Source organism: Globicephala melas, chromosome 19, assembly GCF_963455315.2.
Source record: "Globicephala melas chromosome 19, mGloMel1.2, whole genome shotgun sequence".
In the NCBI taxonomy this organism is placed as follows: Eukaryota; Metazoa; Chordata; class Mammalia; order Artiodactyla; family Delphinidae; genus Globicephala; species Globicephala melas.
In genome coordinates this window covers 53,930,609-53,948,540 of record NC_083332.1, presented here as the reverse complement: position 1 = coordinate 53,948,540, position 17,932 = coordinate 53,930,609, and the positions used below count along the sequence as shown (strand labels likewise).

The window sequence follows — 17,932 nt, the reverse complement described above, 5'->3', positions numbered from 1 at the left end:
CTGAACAATGAACACTATAGCATCTTCAAAGGCTGGCAAAACCAGCTGACCCAAAGTTTAGCTTGATTCTTTCGCATTCAGCCCTTTTTTATTTCGCTGACACAAGGCTCCTGCCCTCTTCTGTCTTGGTTCCAGAGGGAAAGAGTTTTCTATACCCGGGAACTTGCATAGGCAGCCCTGAGATTAATGCTGCCAGACACCGGATGGGCAGAGTATCTGGGGAAAATAAGCGGGTCCGCAGCAAGTGGGTAAAAACACACCTGCTCTTCTCCAAGAATACTCTTGGCAGGTATGAAAACTAGCCACGTGGGCAGCCCAGAAAAGGTTTCTTGACAGTAGGTACCCAGAGCCTTAAAAATTCCCATATTGTTTGACCTTACATCCTCTTTGGAATCCATGTTAAGAAAATAATTAAACTAGTCTCCCCCGATCTTACACAATTATATTTATTAAAGCATTATACTAATGAAAATACAGTAATGGGGGAACCCTAACTGTCCAATAACAGTAAAGGTTACTAGGGTATACCTGTTTAATGGATGCAGGATCATAAAGGTATTAAAAGATGTGTCAAGAATGTATTCAATTTAAAATATATAAAACTGTATAGAGTATAATCACAGCTATATAAAACTGAAGCTGAAAAGATGCAAGTAAATTTTAAAATGCATTTATAAAAAGTGTGAAAGGTAATATATCAGAACATTTACAGTGGTTGTCTCTGAGGGGTAGGACTTTGGGAATATTTGTTTTTCTGATGTTTTCCCCCAAGTTTAAATGCTGAGCATACATTTTAACTTTCTAATAAAAACAGCAAACAGCAATACATTTTGTAGAATAGAAAATTATTCAGCAATTATTTCTAAGATCAACTGTATTTAAATACAATGATAGACTTTTTTTCCCCTGAAGCAATCTCATAAGTCATCTTCAAAGGATATAGAGAAAGAATAAAACTATATTCGGGTAGATTACTAACGAACTCACACTTGTTCAGCTTAGAGGAATCTAACCAATCGTGTATATAGAAAGTAAAACAAGGGAGAGATGAAGTTGGAGGGGTAAGAGAAACCACGAATGTATGGTGGGGTTGGGACATAGGAGCTCAGAGAGGTTAAGTTACTGGGACAACATCACACAGGAAGTGGCGGCCCCAGGATTGAAATATTTTCCTCACGTAAAAAGGGGACAAAAAGGGGACAGGGTAAAAAGGGGACAGTGACATTTAATTCAAAACTCGTGAGATTTAAATGACCAAAACCAGCATTTCAGTTAAGTGTTTTGCACAAAGTATTGGTAAGGACTCAGGACATGATACTTTACCAAAGTGGACTTTCTTACCTAAGGTCCCCAGCATCAGACGAGAAACTGTCATGATTCCAGAGTGAAAGAACGAGCCCCTCATGAACCTCCAATAAAACCAGGAACGTTGGAGGAAGGCACGGAGCCTCTTTAATCTGAATGAACGATGGAGAGCCTCTATTTGCATGGACCTATGTCAAAAATTAAAAGAAACTTTTATTCTCTTACACCTAAGATACAGCAGGGCATGGCCTTGTGAACAGATCAGTTTAGAAGGAAGACAGTCTTTCTGAGTGGCGTGGCACACCTCATAAAAGCAGACAGCACTTCAGCTCAGCTAGGGGGGTGAGTACATAAGCCAGAATGAACCAGAGGGACTTAGGTGTTGGTTTTGGCCTTTGCCTGGCATTCACATGGGGTCCACGTTGTGCTACAGTTGGTGACTGAAAAGGTAAAAAAAAGGCAGGACACTTACTGATTGAGTAATGCGGTAAAGATGTAGTGACATGGCTGAACGGATTTTTTTCTACCCAAACCGAACGTACACTCACCTTGGAATTTCCATTCTAATTAAAACTGTGCACTTGGTCCAGTGGGAAAATGAGAGACAAAATGCTTATACTTTAAATAAGGAGACTGGCTGCTCGGGGGCATTTTATAGAAATAGTTATAGATTGTGACAATAGGAAGTTAAAATGTTAAAATGTTAAAAAAAAAAAAATTAAATAGCAACACCCAATGCTGACGAGGTTGTAAAAAACCGAACCAAAAAAAAAAAACCCAGAAATATATACCTTCTGCTTCCCTTCCAGATCACACATGGAAGTATGAAGCAAATGTCAAAGAACAACTCTGGGATTTAAGAGTTTCAGGGACGCAGATGTATGCTGGGGAGGAGAATTAACAGAAGGAAAAAGCTGTGTGCATGAAGATGCTAATTGAGCTGTTAGTTCTAACAGCAAAAACTAGACATTACCTGAATATCCCAGAGCAGGAGTTTCCAAACGATGGCCCACCAGCAGGACTATATATGAGGCATCCATTAAAATAACTGAAAACTGAGAAAGGAGATAATTGGGGGGGGGGAGGAGATAAAAAGAAGGGCATGAAACCAAATAGTATGAAGCCCTGAAAGGTAATGAACAGAGATGAAAATCTCTGTTAGGATAGTGGTATTTGAGCCTGTCGTTTTCCTTTTTAAAATTCACCGTTATCGTGAGTGTGGCATCCCGTCAAGTAGACAGAATTCAGAGAGGTTTTTTCAGTCATCGTGCGGATCATATCATGTGATATTATTTATTATTCTAAAATGAATTCCAACGAGTTTGGATATGCGGAAAGGCACAGAAAGTTAACAGGGTGAAAGAAATATCGCTCTTTTAAGTGTTTTAAAAAAATGTGAACGTCTCCAAATGGTACCTGCTGGGGACCCGAACGGGCAGCCATTTTGCGAGCCAAGGCTTTCCGGCCCAGCGCTGACCTTCATGAAAGTAATCGGGCCTCCTTCATGGAAGTTCAAAACAAAACCACCCATCACCCCATTTTAAAGAGCAAAACCACAAGCCACAGCTTCAGTCATTGCCGGGGACGCTTCAGTTTCCTGTTTCCTATTGAAAAGTGGCAGAAAGGTCTCCCTTCAGCAGCCGTGAAAGTGGAAAGCGGCAGCCTTTGGGCTTTAAAGACACAGGGAAAATGACGGTAGAAACTCTGGCTCCCTCTTCCTGTCCTGAGTGGATTCTGTGGCCCTGGGGCAGTGGTGGAGGACTCTGGGCATTGAGTCCATCAGAGGCTGATAAACCCAGGGGAAAGAAGGCCAGGTGCAGACCTGTTTACAACCAGAACAGGAGAAAAGGTCTACGGGGCTGAAGCCAATATTGCTGGGTAAACAGCATGGACAGAATTCGTAGAGTTTATACCAGACGTGAGGCACCAGGAGTCGAAGCAGATCCCAGGCTTGGATAGGAAGCCTAAGAGTCTTCCTTCGTGAATAATTCACCCATTGTATACATTTATTTATACGTATACTGGTGGTCTACAGGCCGTCCTTTAAACACTGGGATGCAGTGGGAGGCACATGGACCTGGAGGCGATGGCCCTGGATTCAGGTGCTGACTCTGCTGCTTACCAGCTAGGGGACCACGGAAAGGTCACTTATTTTATGCTTATCATCTGAGCATAAAATAAGAAGGTGGGTGTGATTTGCCCAGACTGGCAACTGGCACATAGTAGATGCTCAATAAATAGTACCTGCAAATAGTGGTAGTGATGATGGAAAACTAGGTATATATTACATATATATTACGTATGTGTATATATATATACTATATATGTATATCATGACAGATGGTGAGCAGTAGTCCTGGATTTAGAATAAGCTAACAAAGGAATGAGGCTTTTTATGCTACCCACCTGCTCACCTGTCCAGGAATTGCCCCACAGAATCAGCCAAAGAAGTAAGATGCATCTGGCAGGTGCAATGCACCACAGGGACTGGCGCCGTCTGACTGGGTGGATTCAGGGCATAATGGGTAAGAGGAGGCCTGGTTTTTGTTCTGGGGTCTCTGTTTATCAGTAACCTGGAGAAGTGTTGGTAAAGTTGATTAGGACCTGTGTACTGTGAAGACTCCTATTGACCCAGGATATAAATTTTTTTTAGAGCTCTAACTATGGTAGGGGTGTTACCCTAAACCTTGAATTTCCATAATGTGGCACTCCGTGCATGTTTGTTGGATGAATAACTGTATGAAGACTTAGTCTGACTTAGGGACTTTTTTTTTTTTTTAATTGAAGTACAGTTACTTTATAATGTTGTGTTTGTTTTCAGTGTATAGCAAGCTGATTCAGATCTATGTATTCTTTTTCATATTCTTTTCCATTACAGTTTATTACAAGACATTGAATATAGTTCCCTGTGCTATACAGTAGGACCTTGTTGTTTATCTATTTTATATATAGTAGTTTCTATATGCTAATCCCAAACTCCTAATTTCTCTCTCCTACCCCCTCCTCTTTTCCCCTTTGGTAACCATAAGTTTGGTTTCTCTGTCTGTGAGTCTGTTTCGTAAGTAAGTTCATTTGTATCATATTTTAGATTCCACGTGTAAGTGATATCATAGGATATTTGCCTTTCTCTGTTTGGCTTACTGCACTTAGTGTGATAATCTCTAGTTGCATCCATGTTGCTGCAAATGGCATTACTTCGTTCTTGTTTACGGCTGAGTAATATTCCATTGTATATATGTGCCACATCTTCTTTATCCATTCCTCTGTTGATGGACATTTAGGTTCCTTCCATGTCTTGGCTATTGTGAATAGTGCTGCTATAAACATAGGGGTGCATGTATCTTTTTGAATTGTAGTGTTGTCTGGGTATATGCCCAGGAGTGGGATTGCTGGATCATATGGCAAGTTTATTTTTAGTTTTTTGAGGAACCTCCATACTGTTCTCCATAGTGGCTGCACCAGTCTACATCCCACCAACAGTGTGGGAAGGTTTAGGGGAGCTTCTTGATTGAAGCAAATGCTTCCCTCCCCTGGTCAAGTTCCCTCACGCATCATCTTACCTCCTGATGCAGGATTCATGTGGGCATCAGCACAGAGGCCTTAACGATGCAAGGAGGCAGCAGGAGATGCTCCCCTGGTTCTCTGATATTTTGAACATAACCTTGCCTGATGAGACTCCGGCATCTTTTGTGCCGTGGCTTGACTCCCCCTTCACCAAACTCCTAATGCTGAGCTACAGTCAGGCCCGTAATGTCCCTTCTCTGCTCAGCCTGAGATGTTAAAACGGTGCCTCCTGTTGGAAAGGACATTCTCAGGTTCTTGAAGGATCGGTGGCCTTGGTGCAGGGAAGTGTGTGACTTTGAAAAGAAACAGGCCTGGGTGTGAACAGCAGCTCTGTCACTTATGAGCTCTGTGGACAGTGGCAAGTTATGAAACCTCTTGGCCTCAGATTCTTTATCCATAAGACGGGAAGAGGAGGCTGCCTGGGAGGACCGTGGTCACATTAGACGTAATTTTGCAGCCCGCCCGGCACAGTGGGTGGCTTGTGTGCATTCTCACAAGGATGGGAATTATTTTCGTGGACGTAATGCTCAGTCACCAAGAATCGTCTTTTCCTTCAAAGGTCATTTATTAAGCACCTTCTGTATAACAGGAATAGTTCAAGGCACGGGGGCCACAGTTGTGAACAAAACAGACAAATCTCAGGGAGTTCATATTATAGGAGGTGGAGGGAGAAAATAGTAAATAGACATATAACTTGTCCAAGAGTATTAAGCGGTGTGGAGAAAAACAAAGGGGAGGGGTGGGCAGATGGGGTGCCACTGTGAATGCAGTGGCCAGAATGTCACCTCATCAGAAAGGGAGAAAGCAGAATGCAGTGTGGGAAGAAGCCATACGGGTCTCTGGCAGGAAAGCAATTCAGCAGAGGCAACAGCAAATATAAAGTCCTCGAGTAGGGAGGTTGCTTGGCTTATTTCAGGAGAACAAGAAGGCTAGCGTGGCTAAATGTAGTGAGTGAAAAGAAGATGCTAGAACATGAAATCAGAAAGTCTGCTGTGGACCAGATTATGGGAGAATTCCTTGACTATGGTTAAAAAAAAAAAAAAATTTGGACTTTAGTCAGTGAGATGAGCAGTTGTATCGGTTAGTGTTTGCTGTGTAACAAGTAATCCTGAAGCTTTGTGGGTTAACATGACAAACATACTTTTTGCAGTTCTCTGGGTGGACTGGGGTGTTTCTTCTCATCTGGGTTGGCTCGGCTGGGCTACATGGTCTGGGATGGCCTCGCTCGCACGTCTAATGAACGGGTAGTCTGCTGTCGGTTTTGGGAGCGTCCATGTGGCTCGCATTGTCCAGCCGGTTAACCCAGGCCCATTCATAGGATGGTGGTTGCAGGATTCCAAAGAGCAACAAGAAAGGGCAAGCCCAGTGCACAAGCACATTTTAAATTGGCCAAAGCAAGTCATGTGGCCAAGGCCAGAGTTAGAGAGAGGACCACCCAAGGTGTGGAGACTGGGAGGAGAATTACAATGGCCACGTTTGCAAATAGTCTACCACAGAAGCACTGGAGGGTTTGGACCAGAAAAGTGACGTTATCTGATGCATAGTTTGAAAGGCGCTGTGACAGTAAGGATTTTGTGAAGGGCGAATATAGCCAGATGGGAGGACGTAGCCAGGCTGTGGACCACTGGAAAACACTGGTGTTTGACCACAGAGCCAGAGGCCCAGAAATTCATGACGTTGTCTGGGCTGAAGCTGCCACTGTCAAGAGGAGGAACAGTGACACACGCCCCCTGCCCCCACCTTCCTGGTATTTCAGCAAAAGCTTTCTCTCCACCTTGCCAAAGTGGCCTTTCTTACATCCCTGCAGGAATGGCCTGGAAACCACAGTGTAAGTGATAACAGGATGAGTGGGGAAGAGCCTCCAAACCACCCCCCCTATTCTCCTAAGTAGGGATGGTTTCTAATCACCAAGAACTTGGTAGTTACAGGGGGAACAAACCATCGAGGGACTGAAATGATCCACGATCCATGATAACAAAACCTCTTAAGGTGAAATTAAGTGACAGTCATTTTTCTTTTTCTTTCTCTCTTCAACAGAAAATATGATGCTGGCATGCTAATTGCGTGAGACAACTCGGCCCGCAGACAGCCACAAAGCACAAAAACAAAACAAAACTCAGAGAAGAAACGAGAATGGTGTTTTCCTGGCGTCTACAAGAAGCGCTTTATTTTTCCTCTAGATTGCTTTTCTAAAAAAACAAAACAAGACAAAAAACAAAACTGAAACAAACATTTAAAGGAACAAGACAAAAAACTTCAGGTGATACTATTCAAGCATGTTCTTTTATTAAGCGTAGGATGAGAGGAACAAGAGGACACGGAAGCAGGATGCTGAACACTGAGGGGCTGTGAACCTCCGCGATGGCATTGTTTCCCAAAACTGTGAGTGAAGAATGGAGGGAACATCTTTTTATCCCCCATCCCCAAAATATCCTGTAATGTCGCAAGACTTCCTTTCCTGCCTGTCAAGGTATCTAGGGAATGATTTACAAAATGTGTTTGTTATAATTGCTAAAGAATCTTTTGTATAGCTTTGGCCGGGGAGTTGGTGGACCAGTAGTTGGTGGACCAGTACTTGGCAACCCAGTAATTGTGTCTATCCCACCCACTTCTAAGTGTCACCTCCGTCTCGGCTGGAACAAGGTTCAGAGGGTCCTCTCTCCAGTAGTTGACAAGGCCACTCCGACTTGATCAGGCTGAAGTTATCTCCTGGATCAGTGCAGCGAAGGATAAACACTGGCCTTTTTCTTCCCTAAATAAGAAAAAGGCAGCTCCTGGCTACAGTGTGGCCATGGAGGCTGTGCCTGGGGCGGGGGCGTGGGGCACCAGGCTGTCCTACAGCGTGAGAATTGCTCGTGCTTCTACCGTGAGACCAAGAACCTACCGAGCAGCTAAGCTTCACTTTCAAACAGGCCATCACCAGGGGAGCAGAGGGACCCAGGCCTGCCCCAGCCCCAGAAAAGACGTATTATCCCTTTACCCCCAGAACTCCCTGCTTCCCAGTGGTCCCTAACATTTCTCGCTCTGTTGTGACGACTCTTGTATCCTTGACTCTAGCGGATCTGGGTCGGAGGAACATGGAAGCCCTGGCATGATAAGTCGGAAGGGGGCCAGCGCTGGCGGTCACGCCCGAGCGCTCGCGCGTGGTGGGCGTGTGCGCTGATCCTTGCCGAGCGCCCACTTAGCCGGACGGGCTGCCAAGTCCTTCCTGGATCAGCCTCTCGCTGAGCGCCCACAGGGCCCGGGCCGTGTCTTCGCTCTGGGCTTCCGTCGAGGGCATGCAGCGGCAGCAGCTGTTGAAGTACATCCCTCCCAGACCCTCCAGTTCTGGAGCGGCAGCACAGTAGACGGTGGTGGCGGCTCCTTGTTGCTGGAAAGCAAAGAACAAAGACCACGGAACGTTATTTTTTTAAGAAAAGAGGTGATGGAATGATTTTCTTCTAACTGGGAATGAGCAAGAGTCTCTCCCCGCCTGGTTCAGATGCATCTGGATCTCAGCACGGCCGAGGGTACCGAACTCAAAGCACGTGACTGTAAAAGGTACGATGGGACCATCCAGGGAAAACGAGTTCATAAACTCCGCTCGTAAAGCTAATGTGACTTTCTACACCTCATATAGGAAAAGGCTTTGAACACAGACTACACATCTATCAGTTAATCACATCAGATGTCTCTTCTGAGCAACGAGAAGACGGGAGCCTTTTGAACACGCAAGAACAAATTCATCCAACTCCCTCACTTCTCAACGCATAATGTCATTTGACACTGAGAAGTTTCTAGAAACTTCTCTCTGAACTAAAGCAACCACTCTAATCATGGCCCATCAGGTAGAAAACCAAGCGGGACTGGTGCCAGATTTTTCCTTATTCGTTGCCCATGGGGCTGCTAGAGGAAGGGTTTGTGATGCTGTGTTAAGATGTTTGAGACACACGTATACACACGTTCCCCACCATCACACATGCCTCAGGCAGACACAAGACACGTTTGTGAATTTATCCTTATCCTGGAAACCTTTTCAGAAGTATTGTATTCAGCCCATACTTGCAGTGGGACAGTGGCTTGGGGGGCCATGTCCTCCCAGCCCCCTTCAAAATGCAAGTTGCAATGAGTGCAATTGATCACTTCCGATTGACCTTTTGAGTAGCAGTTGGCGCTGTGGCTAGGGACGTGTGTGCCAATGGGGCACCGTAGCATCCGGGCTGACAGAATACTGTCAGGGATGCTGGAAAGAGGGCAAGAAATCACTTTGCTTTGCGAAAGCCATAATTAAAAATAATAGGCTGGTGTTCATAGGGGGACACCGTCGGCACGGCTCTCATTTGAAACCAATAACAGTTTATCTGGCGTCTTATGATTATTTATGTGCATCACAGCCCTTGCTGCATCAACTAATTATCAGTTGACAGAGAAGGGGGCTGGGAGACAGAGGAGAATGGAGAAAGATAACTGGGGATAAGGTCAACGTTAGGAAAACATTAAGGACGTCTAATTGCGAGGGAAATGAGTTTCCATCCCCACCCAAAAGCTTACTCTTTTTCTCCCCCTACAGGGTTTACACTGGTGCCCAAGCAGAGAGCTTACTGGAGAGCATCCCCCCCATAGGGTTTGGTTTGCATTCACAGTGGTTGTTTCGTACAACCCTCGGGAGCCAAGGTCATTCTGAGAATCAAGGTCTCAAGGTATTATGATTGTAGGGAAGTTCTATAGAGTAGACTTGGGGTTTTTGTTGCAGGGGGGCGGGGGCACGTTTATTGCATTTGTCTGAAAACCATATGGTCAAATACATTGAAGTGACAGGCTTGTGCAGAGGAGGGTGGCGTGGCATGGGAGTGGGATACCTGAGTTCTGATAATAACGGGCTGCTTGACTGTATTGGACAAGGCCCTTTGGTCCAAAAATTGTACCCCTGACGTGACTTCTCTTTAACGAAATAGTAATCGGTGTGTGATTTCCCCAGCCCTGTCACCCATGCCCACTCCCCAAACAGCCAATTGTTTATTTTCTTGGGTTCACCTGTTTCTTTTCAAATCAATTTGTTGGCTCAGGTCTAATGGACATGAGCCCATGTCATCCAAATTTCCTTTCACTGAATTATTATTCCTAATAACCCTTAGCTTAGCACATTTATCTAACGAAGTTCCAGTGGCTTATCTGACGCCCCTGCATCCCATGTGGGGAAAAAAGGCAAGCAAAGCACCTCTGAAGACAAATGGAAGACTAGAGATGCTCATCTCGCTAACCCAAGCAAATAACATCTTGGCCTCAATTCTTAGCAGATGTCAGGTGGAGATGGTGTTTTTGAATAATTTTCTGGATATCTGTTTTTGATTTCCATTTTACTTTGCAACTGCCCAAACCACCAAAGAGTGGTCAGGGCCCTTGGCATCAGCTCTCAAGTGGTGGGAGAAGCCAGTCAGCTCATCCCTAAATCCAGGCTCCCTCAACCCCACCCCAGAGCGGTTATAGTATCAGCATTCATACATCACAACAAACTGGCCCCTCACAGCTCCACCAATCCTGAGAAAAGATCAAAGTTGGCCACTTGGGAAAGCAACAAACGGAATTCTTCCAAACCCAGTGTAATCTTTTGCCACTCTGACATTCTAAAATGATACCGTGCTGCACTCTCTTGCATTGTTGGAATGGTATTTTTGCAGAGAAATTCTGCGCTCACGTTGATTCAGAATTGAGTTGATGAGGGAGCTGGGGGGCATGCATTTTCCCTCCACGGAATGTGAAAGCAATCGCAATCGACCTCATTTCATGTAAACCGCCACTTGGCTACCACGCTGACAACCGTAAAGGTGAGTAAAGCCCAATCTTTTATCAAGAGCTGGCTTTGATTCCTTTGCCACCAGGCTCAGGGTGATGCACAATTTAAATCATCACCAGCGGTGCTGACTCTGTAGAACACATACAGCAGGGCACCTGAAAGCAAAGACCACCTTTTCCGCTCCGAAGATCAACTGTGCACATTTGGCAAAGAGAGACTGGACGGTGAAGTAGTGACAGCATCTTTTCGTCCCAAGCCCACGACCCTTTCGGCTTCTCAGGGAATGCTCTTTTCAGCTGCACATGGCGGCCTCTGAGTGACATCTTTATATGATCAGATGGGATGACGGTTTAATAACAAGGTCTAATTTGGCGTCATCAGCTTTCGGCCTATCACCAGGGTGAGATGGAGCCGCGTGAGGAAATCTCATTAGTAAAGAAGCTGGTTCTGCTGATACAAGAGAAAACATTTTTAAACTGACAAAAGAAAAATTTTTAAAGAGCACTTCATCGCCATCAGATGACTTTCATGCCACTCTGGTGGAGGGGCATCAGTCCGTAATCCAGAAAAAAATGAAAGAGCCCTATCGAGGAAATGATGTTACCAACTCTGATACAAAATATCTGCCTTGCTGGTTGGCACCGCTGCTTACTGATCCGTCGTGGTACGATAACAGCCATATCTTGACATATATAAACACTAGCAGGAGCTGTGGGTTCCCCTCAGTGATTTTTTTAAGAACAAATTCACGGGAAGCCTGGAGGTTGCATGCCGTTGCTGATCATGGGAACCGGGGTGGCGACTCTGTCCTGTAGCAGCAGCAGTGAGTGAGGGCGTGGATCGCACGGGGCTGAGGAGTTCTGGGAAGCCCAGTAGAATCTTGAATCACGCCTGAATGCCATTTCTGATTTAGTCAAACATTTCTGAGCTGCCAAAGGAGAACTACGCCATCAATCTTTATAGCGTCTGTACAATTACCCAGGATTCGTGTTTGGGATTAAGTTAAGAGCATCTGGGTAATAAGGGGGTTCATCATTCTCTTTCAGAAATCAATCATTTGTCGGACGAGCGGCACAGTCTTCAACTACAGAAAGGTGGGAGTTAGAGAGCAGTTACTGTTCACTTATCGTTGGGGCCCTGAGGTCTAAATCATCCATCCTTCCAAAGCCCTTGGTTGGGATGAAACAGTGACGTAGCCACGTTTCAACAACATTTACTTGATAACCACTGGCCCTCAATGTGCAGCTGTCCACACAGACTCCAAATGAATATTCACTCTTTGCAAGAGAAAGGTACAGGGGTTTCTGATCAACTATCTAGGCTTAAGGAAAAATCCACCCACATGTTAATATTTGTAATGCATTGGTAGGTACGCTAATATAACTTACGTTTTAATAAGGACACATGTTACATAATTATGTTTAGTTTTCAGGTTTCTCTACTTTTAAAATGCATGCTTCGTTAAAAAAGAAAGGATAAATTTCTGTCTTAAAATACATTTGACTCTGAGACACCTAAAAAAGTAGCCACACTACCATGGGATATCTGTATAGTCAATGATTTTGAGAGTAGCAGATGTTCTAAGATTGCTTTCCTACAGACACGTCGGTATCAGGACAGCGCACAGCAAATGTTGAGAGAATCAATCTATGCAGAAAGTGGAGCTGAGAAAGGGAAGGCAGCACAGAACTTACACTGGACTTGGAGCCCCAAGGGCAGGGAAGGAGAACTTCCCTTCTGGAAGCGGGCAGTGACGACTGTGCTGAATTCCCGAGACAAAGAAGTTTGCAGGTGTCACAGGAAGAGAAGACAGGTGCCTCTTCGAACCCTCAAAGCTTTCCCTGTTACTCATCTGGGGTCTGTGAGGCAAAGCAAATGCAGAACTGATGCAACGCCCCGGTGAGTAGAGCAGACTCATTTATCCCGGAGCCTTGGTGGAGATGGGGCAGTGAATGCAGGTGCCTGCCATAGGTGGGACAGATGGCCGCCCTCTCAGTCTCTTCATGTCTCCCAATAACCCTCCCCAAAGAGAGTTTTCAGCTACCCTACTGGAAACGTGCGACGCGGTGTCTCAGGGTTCATCTCCTGAGACTGGGGCGCTTGGAGCACAGCTGTTCCTCAGCAATAGGACGGTTTAAATCTGATTTGAGAGAAAAACACAAAGGTTATGTGTTCCCTCCTCACCATCTGAGAACAATCTTGTTTTTTTTTTTTTGCGGTACGAGGGCCTCTCACCGTTGTGGCCTCTCCTGTCGCAGAGCACAGGCTCCGGACACGCAGGCTCAGCAGCCATGGCTCACGGGCCCAGCCGCTCTGCGGCATGTGGGATCCCCCCGGACCGGGGCACGAACCCGCGTCCCCTGCATCGGCAGGCGGACTCTCAACCACTGCGCCACCAGGGAAGCCCTGAGAACAATCTTTGAAGCCGACAGGTGAGCCACATATTCTGTTAGTTGATAGAGCGACGCAGCTTATGCAGGCGTGAGGCTCAAGGGCCTCCCTGCTCGTGTGACCACAACCGACCCCTGGCCCTCCCGCCTGGGTGTGGAATGAGTGCAAATCAGTAACGTACCAACTTCCGCCAAAATGATGTGAGACAGGAGACGACAGAGAACGTGCCTCGAAAGGACCCTTTTCCTCCACACTGTCGAGCTTTTCTAGTGAGTCGTTGCACATGGGGGCTGTTAAAGTGGTAAGGATGGCCAGCATCTGCTGGGAGCTAGCCATTCCTCTGGCACTGTGCGGAAAGCTTCGTAAGCACCGTATTCTAACCCGCACACAGCTCTACCAGCCAGGGACGGTCATCATCCCCATCTACAGGGAAGCCTACTTAGCACTAGAGCTCAACAGCAACTCGTCCAAAGCCACACAGATCATCCCACAGATGGACCCTCTGGAATCCATGCCCGATGCAGTACCAAACCTCCTTCCCAAACTCCCGACACAAATTTGCAGGCTGCCCGTTCCCTGTGTCTCCCGTCTGGCTGAAGCTACCTTAGGAGGAGTCCTCTTTCCCTTCTCAGCCAGGCCACGTCTGGCCGAAAATCAAATGGATGGGCTGTACGTTTAATTTTTAAAAAACGGGCTGTCATGTGCTCACCTGAGAAATGTTGGGAGGAGATTTTCCCGTTGTTGATTTAGGCAGTGAACTAAATGGAAATTATAACAAAAATGAAGACCCAGCGCCACCTCAAAAGATCCAATGGCAAGTCTTAACAAAACCATCACCTGATTCAAAATGCCACCTCCAGGTGCCAGATGTGACCAGCTGTGACCCTACTACTCTTGGACGATCGACTTGTTTTCAAAGCGTGAACGGAACCGCATCAAAACCAGTGAAACCCCGAGCGATCTCCATCTTTATAACCTCACACACGTGTACAAGGAATATGGTCTTTTGGAGGATAGTTAGTATCTGACATGTCACAGCAGGTTTGCACAGGAAAATGACCCACCTCCCTCTCCTGCCCTCCCCCAGTTAATTCCTGCAAATTCCTAAGAAGTGATTCCTACCAAGGCGCTGAACAATATAGGCTTAGGCACCTGCAAATACTTCTTGTAGATATGGTAATATAACTTTCTTCATAGCCCTCGGGAGTTTTGCTAACTCACGGGCTGTTCTTAGCATTTATTACAGAAGGGAAAGCCACTCAATTTCCCAAGTAGAAAAAGTGAAGAGGGTCAGGAAAGCGGGTGTTTGTGTCTAACTGAGGAGGCTGGAAAAGCCTTCGAGAGTGTTCTGGAGAATCCATTTGGATCACATGCAGATCTTACAGCCTGACGTAAGAGAATGTGTACCTACCACCATGGGTTAGGACATTTACCTCCTGCCTCAGGGCAAGAGTTTCTTTGCTAAAGAGGATCCCAAACGTGGAAAGCCTCAGAGGTTCCTTTTCAGCTGACTGTCCCGTGGCAGGTAAAGGAGTACCATTCCCTGGGTGACCCTGGGACACAGGGTTCAATGGCAGCTGCTCTGAAGGAGAGCTACGCCATGGGCTATGCCAGCACATCACCATCAGCAGTGCAGTGGGTCCTGGCACAGGGCACAGCCCCACAAAGTAGACGGCAGTTTGAGTGCCAGGTGTTCGAGGGGCACACGTGGGACAGCTTTCACATAGCAGATGTGCACACGTCTTCGTTGGGAATCACGATGACATGGAGGCTTTCTTATTTGCAATTGAGGCGCCCCAAATATCATGCCCCCGAATCCACATCAGGCTACAAAGACCACGCTAGTCTCCTTGACAAAAGCCACGAATCTCTAGCAAGACCATTAAGCAGTTTGACTTGAAGACCAGGGCAGAATGAGTTGGAAGGTCAGGAGGACGGTGGCTGTGATGCTCTGAGAACTCTTTGCAGGAACAAGCCCAGGGACCGGGAGGTTCAGGATGGAAAGCTGGAAAGGACTTTTAAAGGCAGAAGGGCAGATTTGTCTTTGCTGGCCTTAGGTTTGGGGGAGGGGTGGGCAGACACCCCCTACCGTCCAAAGAGGTCCAGAGCCGTGTTTGTTCTGGACAGCAAGGCTCCAGAGGATTTTTGCTTACGCTCATCGGCAGCATTTCAGGGCAGCGTGGCCCTGGGAGGCTTTCAGGACTGTGTTTTCAATTGGCTGACCTGTTCTGAACTTTCCCTTGACATGAATGCGGCCCTTTTCATACCCCCTTTGTGGATCCAGAAGTCTTGCCATAAACATGGCAGGGGTTCCGCGACAGACTGATGGCTGGTCTCTAAAGAGTGAAGGTGGAACATTTAGCATGATTCCATCGTCCTGAGACCTGCTGTTATTTCTAGACGTGCTCTGGTGGAGTGGGGGGGGGGTCCTCCAAAGGAGGGAAGGAAAAAGGAATGGCTAAGTACAGTCCAGGTGGGTGACATTATTCATGCCTGTTCTACCTTCCTTTTGTGCCAAAGATGTTCTAGAACTGATTGGGCTGGAGAGACGGTCAAAATAAGAGAGGACGTTGTTACACCTGTAACAACATCTCTGTTAGATCCACGAAAGCATTCCCTGGGCATTCTGTGCTGATGCTGCCTGGGGTGCCCACATTGCTTTTCAAGTAGGGAGTTGCCTTGCTGGGCTGGAAAACGGCACTGGGGTATCCACTCTTCCACCGGTTAGTTTGCAATGGCTCAGCAGAAGGGTCTTAGAGATGTGCCACGAACATAAGCATCATCCTTCCACCTGCGACAAAGCCCATTCCTGAAATATTCCAACCCGGCCACCTGGACACTCGTGCCGAAGGACTACTGAGTGTCCCTAAGAGCTCAAAGAAGGCGTTTAGCTTGTGTTAACGTTTCACTTCTTTAACCTTGGTTCTAGCTAGCTCTGTATACTGTACATAAATGTATGCCTCTGTATTTGCCATGTATACTGAAATAAACCTTTAAAGTTATCGCCAGGCAGAATGAATGGGTTCAGTTCTAATATAATGGCGCAAAGCATATCGTCACAGTACAAGTGAAACAGACAGCTTCCCCCCTTCCCTTCTTCTGCACAGAATCGCACCACCGAGCTGGCCTGCCACGCTGGCTCTTTTAGAAAACCATAGAGCCGACCGTTTTTGTGAGCAGGCGAACCCCAAACAAACAAGCTGTTTGTTGCCACTGTTAAGGCTGACGGTTCCTTTACACCTAGGACACAGAGAGAGTCTACGACCTAGTACCGAAAAGGCATTGGTGATGGGGGGATAAAACCCACAGGGTCTTCTCTGATGAGGCCACGTGGCCTCGTTGTAAGATATTCACGAACTCTTAACTCTTCCAGCAGTGAATTAAGAGAACGGAGTCTGCAACAATCAGACCTCACAGGCAGGCCGCCCTCCACGTCCAGCCACACTGTTTCAAGTCAAGCACGTCTGCGTTAGGTTTGTGCCTTTTCATAGAGGGCTCTCTGCGACGGATCATTTCTCAGGCTCAAAGACGCTGGCCTCGTTGATATTTCATTTAGAACGTACTGCGGAGAGCGTCTCATTTAATATTACTTCCCTAATTAACGGGGAGACCTTAGGCACTACCTTTGCACAGACAGATCTCGTCACAGTGGTCGACGGGTAGAGGAGAAACAAACAGTAGGTATTTCATTCACCAGCAGCGTGTCGCTAGTTAGTGGGAAATGATCACGTATGCTGTTGCTTTAATTGCCAGGGTAGATAATTCTGCCTCGGTGTAAGGGAACATTTTAAAGCACTTGGTGCAAATAGACTAGAAACAAAACACACACACACACACACACACACAATTACCTTGATTATGCAACACCTTAGCATAGAAAGTTACAAAGGTATGTCTTTCTTTTTTTAAAATTGCATTCTATCGTGCAAATATTCTCTAATATGCATGTGCTGAGTACTCATCATCTACTGTATTTTAGGAAATACAATTAGGCCGCCTTTCTCTTCTCCCGTGTAGACTGTAAATACCTGTAGATCTTTCTCTTGCTTCCTTATGTAAATATATGTAAATACTAACACGCTCTGCATGCTAACATTCTAGGCAATTTCAGGTACTTTTATAATCTGAAGGCATGTACTTGAAGTGGTTTGTTTGTTAAAAGGAGGAAAAAAAACCCCACCTCTCTCAAACTCTTGAAAGCTGAATAGAAATTAAAGATTTCTTCCTAGACTGTTGTGGTTTCTTTTGTTTGCCTTCTCCTCTCTCAACAGGGTCCCCCCACTTAGGCTCCCTCACCTACTGCCAGGAAAGAGGCACCTGGGCATCCACCGGACCCAGGAACAGTGGCTCAACTATGTGGTTTGGGTTTTTACGCACTTTCCTTTGGTTTCTCTAAACGACTTCTAGAATCTTCAGGTAGGCGTCTTTGGGTTTTTCTATCGAAAGAATCGGGAGTAAAAATACTAATTCATATCTATTGTTCCCCTACTACGTACCAAGTACAGGGCTCGAGGCTTGACGTCCCCACAGCCCTAAGAAAGGACCCTGTCATTCCCATTGCAAAGATGCAGAAACTGAGTCACAGCAAGATGAGCACGTGCCTAAAGTGACAAAACCATTAAATGCCTCTCAAAGGCCAATTCCTTCCTGTATACCAAGGGTAAACTTTTTCTGCCAAGGGTGACAGAGGAAATATTTTAGGCTCTGTAGGCCCTATGGTCTCTGTCACAACTACTCAGACCTGCCACTGTTGTTCTGAAAACAGCCATAGACAACACATACCCCAGTGAACATGGCTGTGTTCCAATAAAACTTGATTTACAAACAAACACCTCTTCCCTACACCCAAAGCTCAGTCACTCTTCAACAGACCATTGCCCTTTCCCTTTCGAATACGTT

At 46.1% G+C, this 17,932-nt stretch overlaps 2 protein-coding genes across 5 annotated transcripts in view; one reads left to right on the top strand and one right to left on the bottom strand.

Annotated features, from left to right (window-relative positions):
- Positions 1-17,261, top strand: part of MAF (MAF bZIP transcription factor) — a 371,554-nt gene extending 354,293 nt beyond the window's left edge. For 3 of the 4 annotated variants that reach the window (XM_060288336.2, XM_060288334.1, XM_060288335.1), the window contains one exon: positions 6,907-17,261. Coding sequence is in view for 1 of the 4 variants with exons in the window: in XM_060288334.1 (XP_060144317.1) it covers positions 6,907-6,937 (31 nt within the window). In the remaining 3 variants the exon portion in view is untranslated. The remainder of the gene's footprint in view (positions 1-6,906) is intronic. The other variant, XR_009559879.1, reaches the window with a different exon arrangement.
- WWOX (WW domain containing oxidoreductase) overlaps positions 5,447-17,932 on the bottom strand; it is a 978,641-nt gene continuing 966,155 nt past the window's right edge. Inside the window, exon 9 of the mRNA XM_030863784.3 lies at positions 5,447-8,239. Within this exon, the coding sequence (XP_030719644.1) occupies positions 8,051-8,239 (189 nt within the window). The 3' untranslated portion in view covers positions 5,447-8,050. The remainder of the gene's footprint in view (positions 8,240-17,932) is intronic.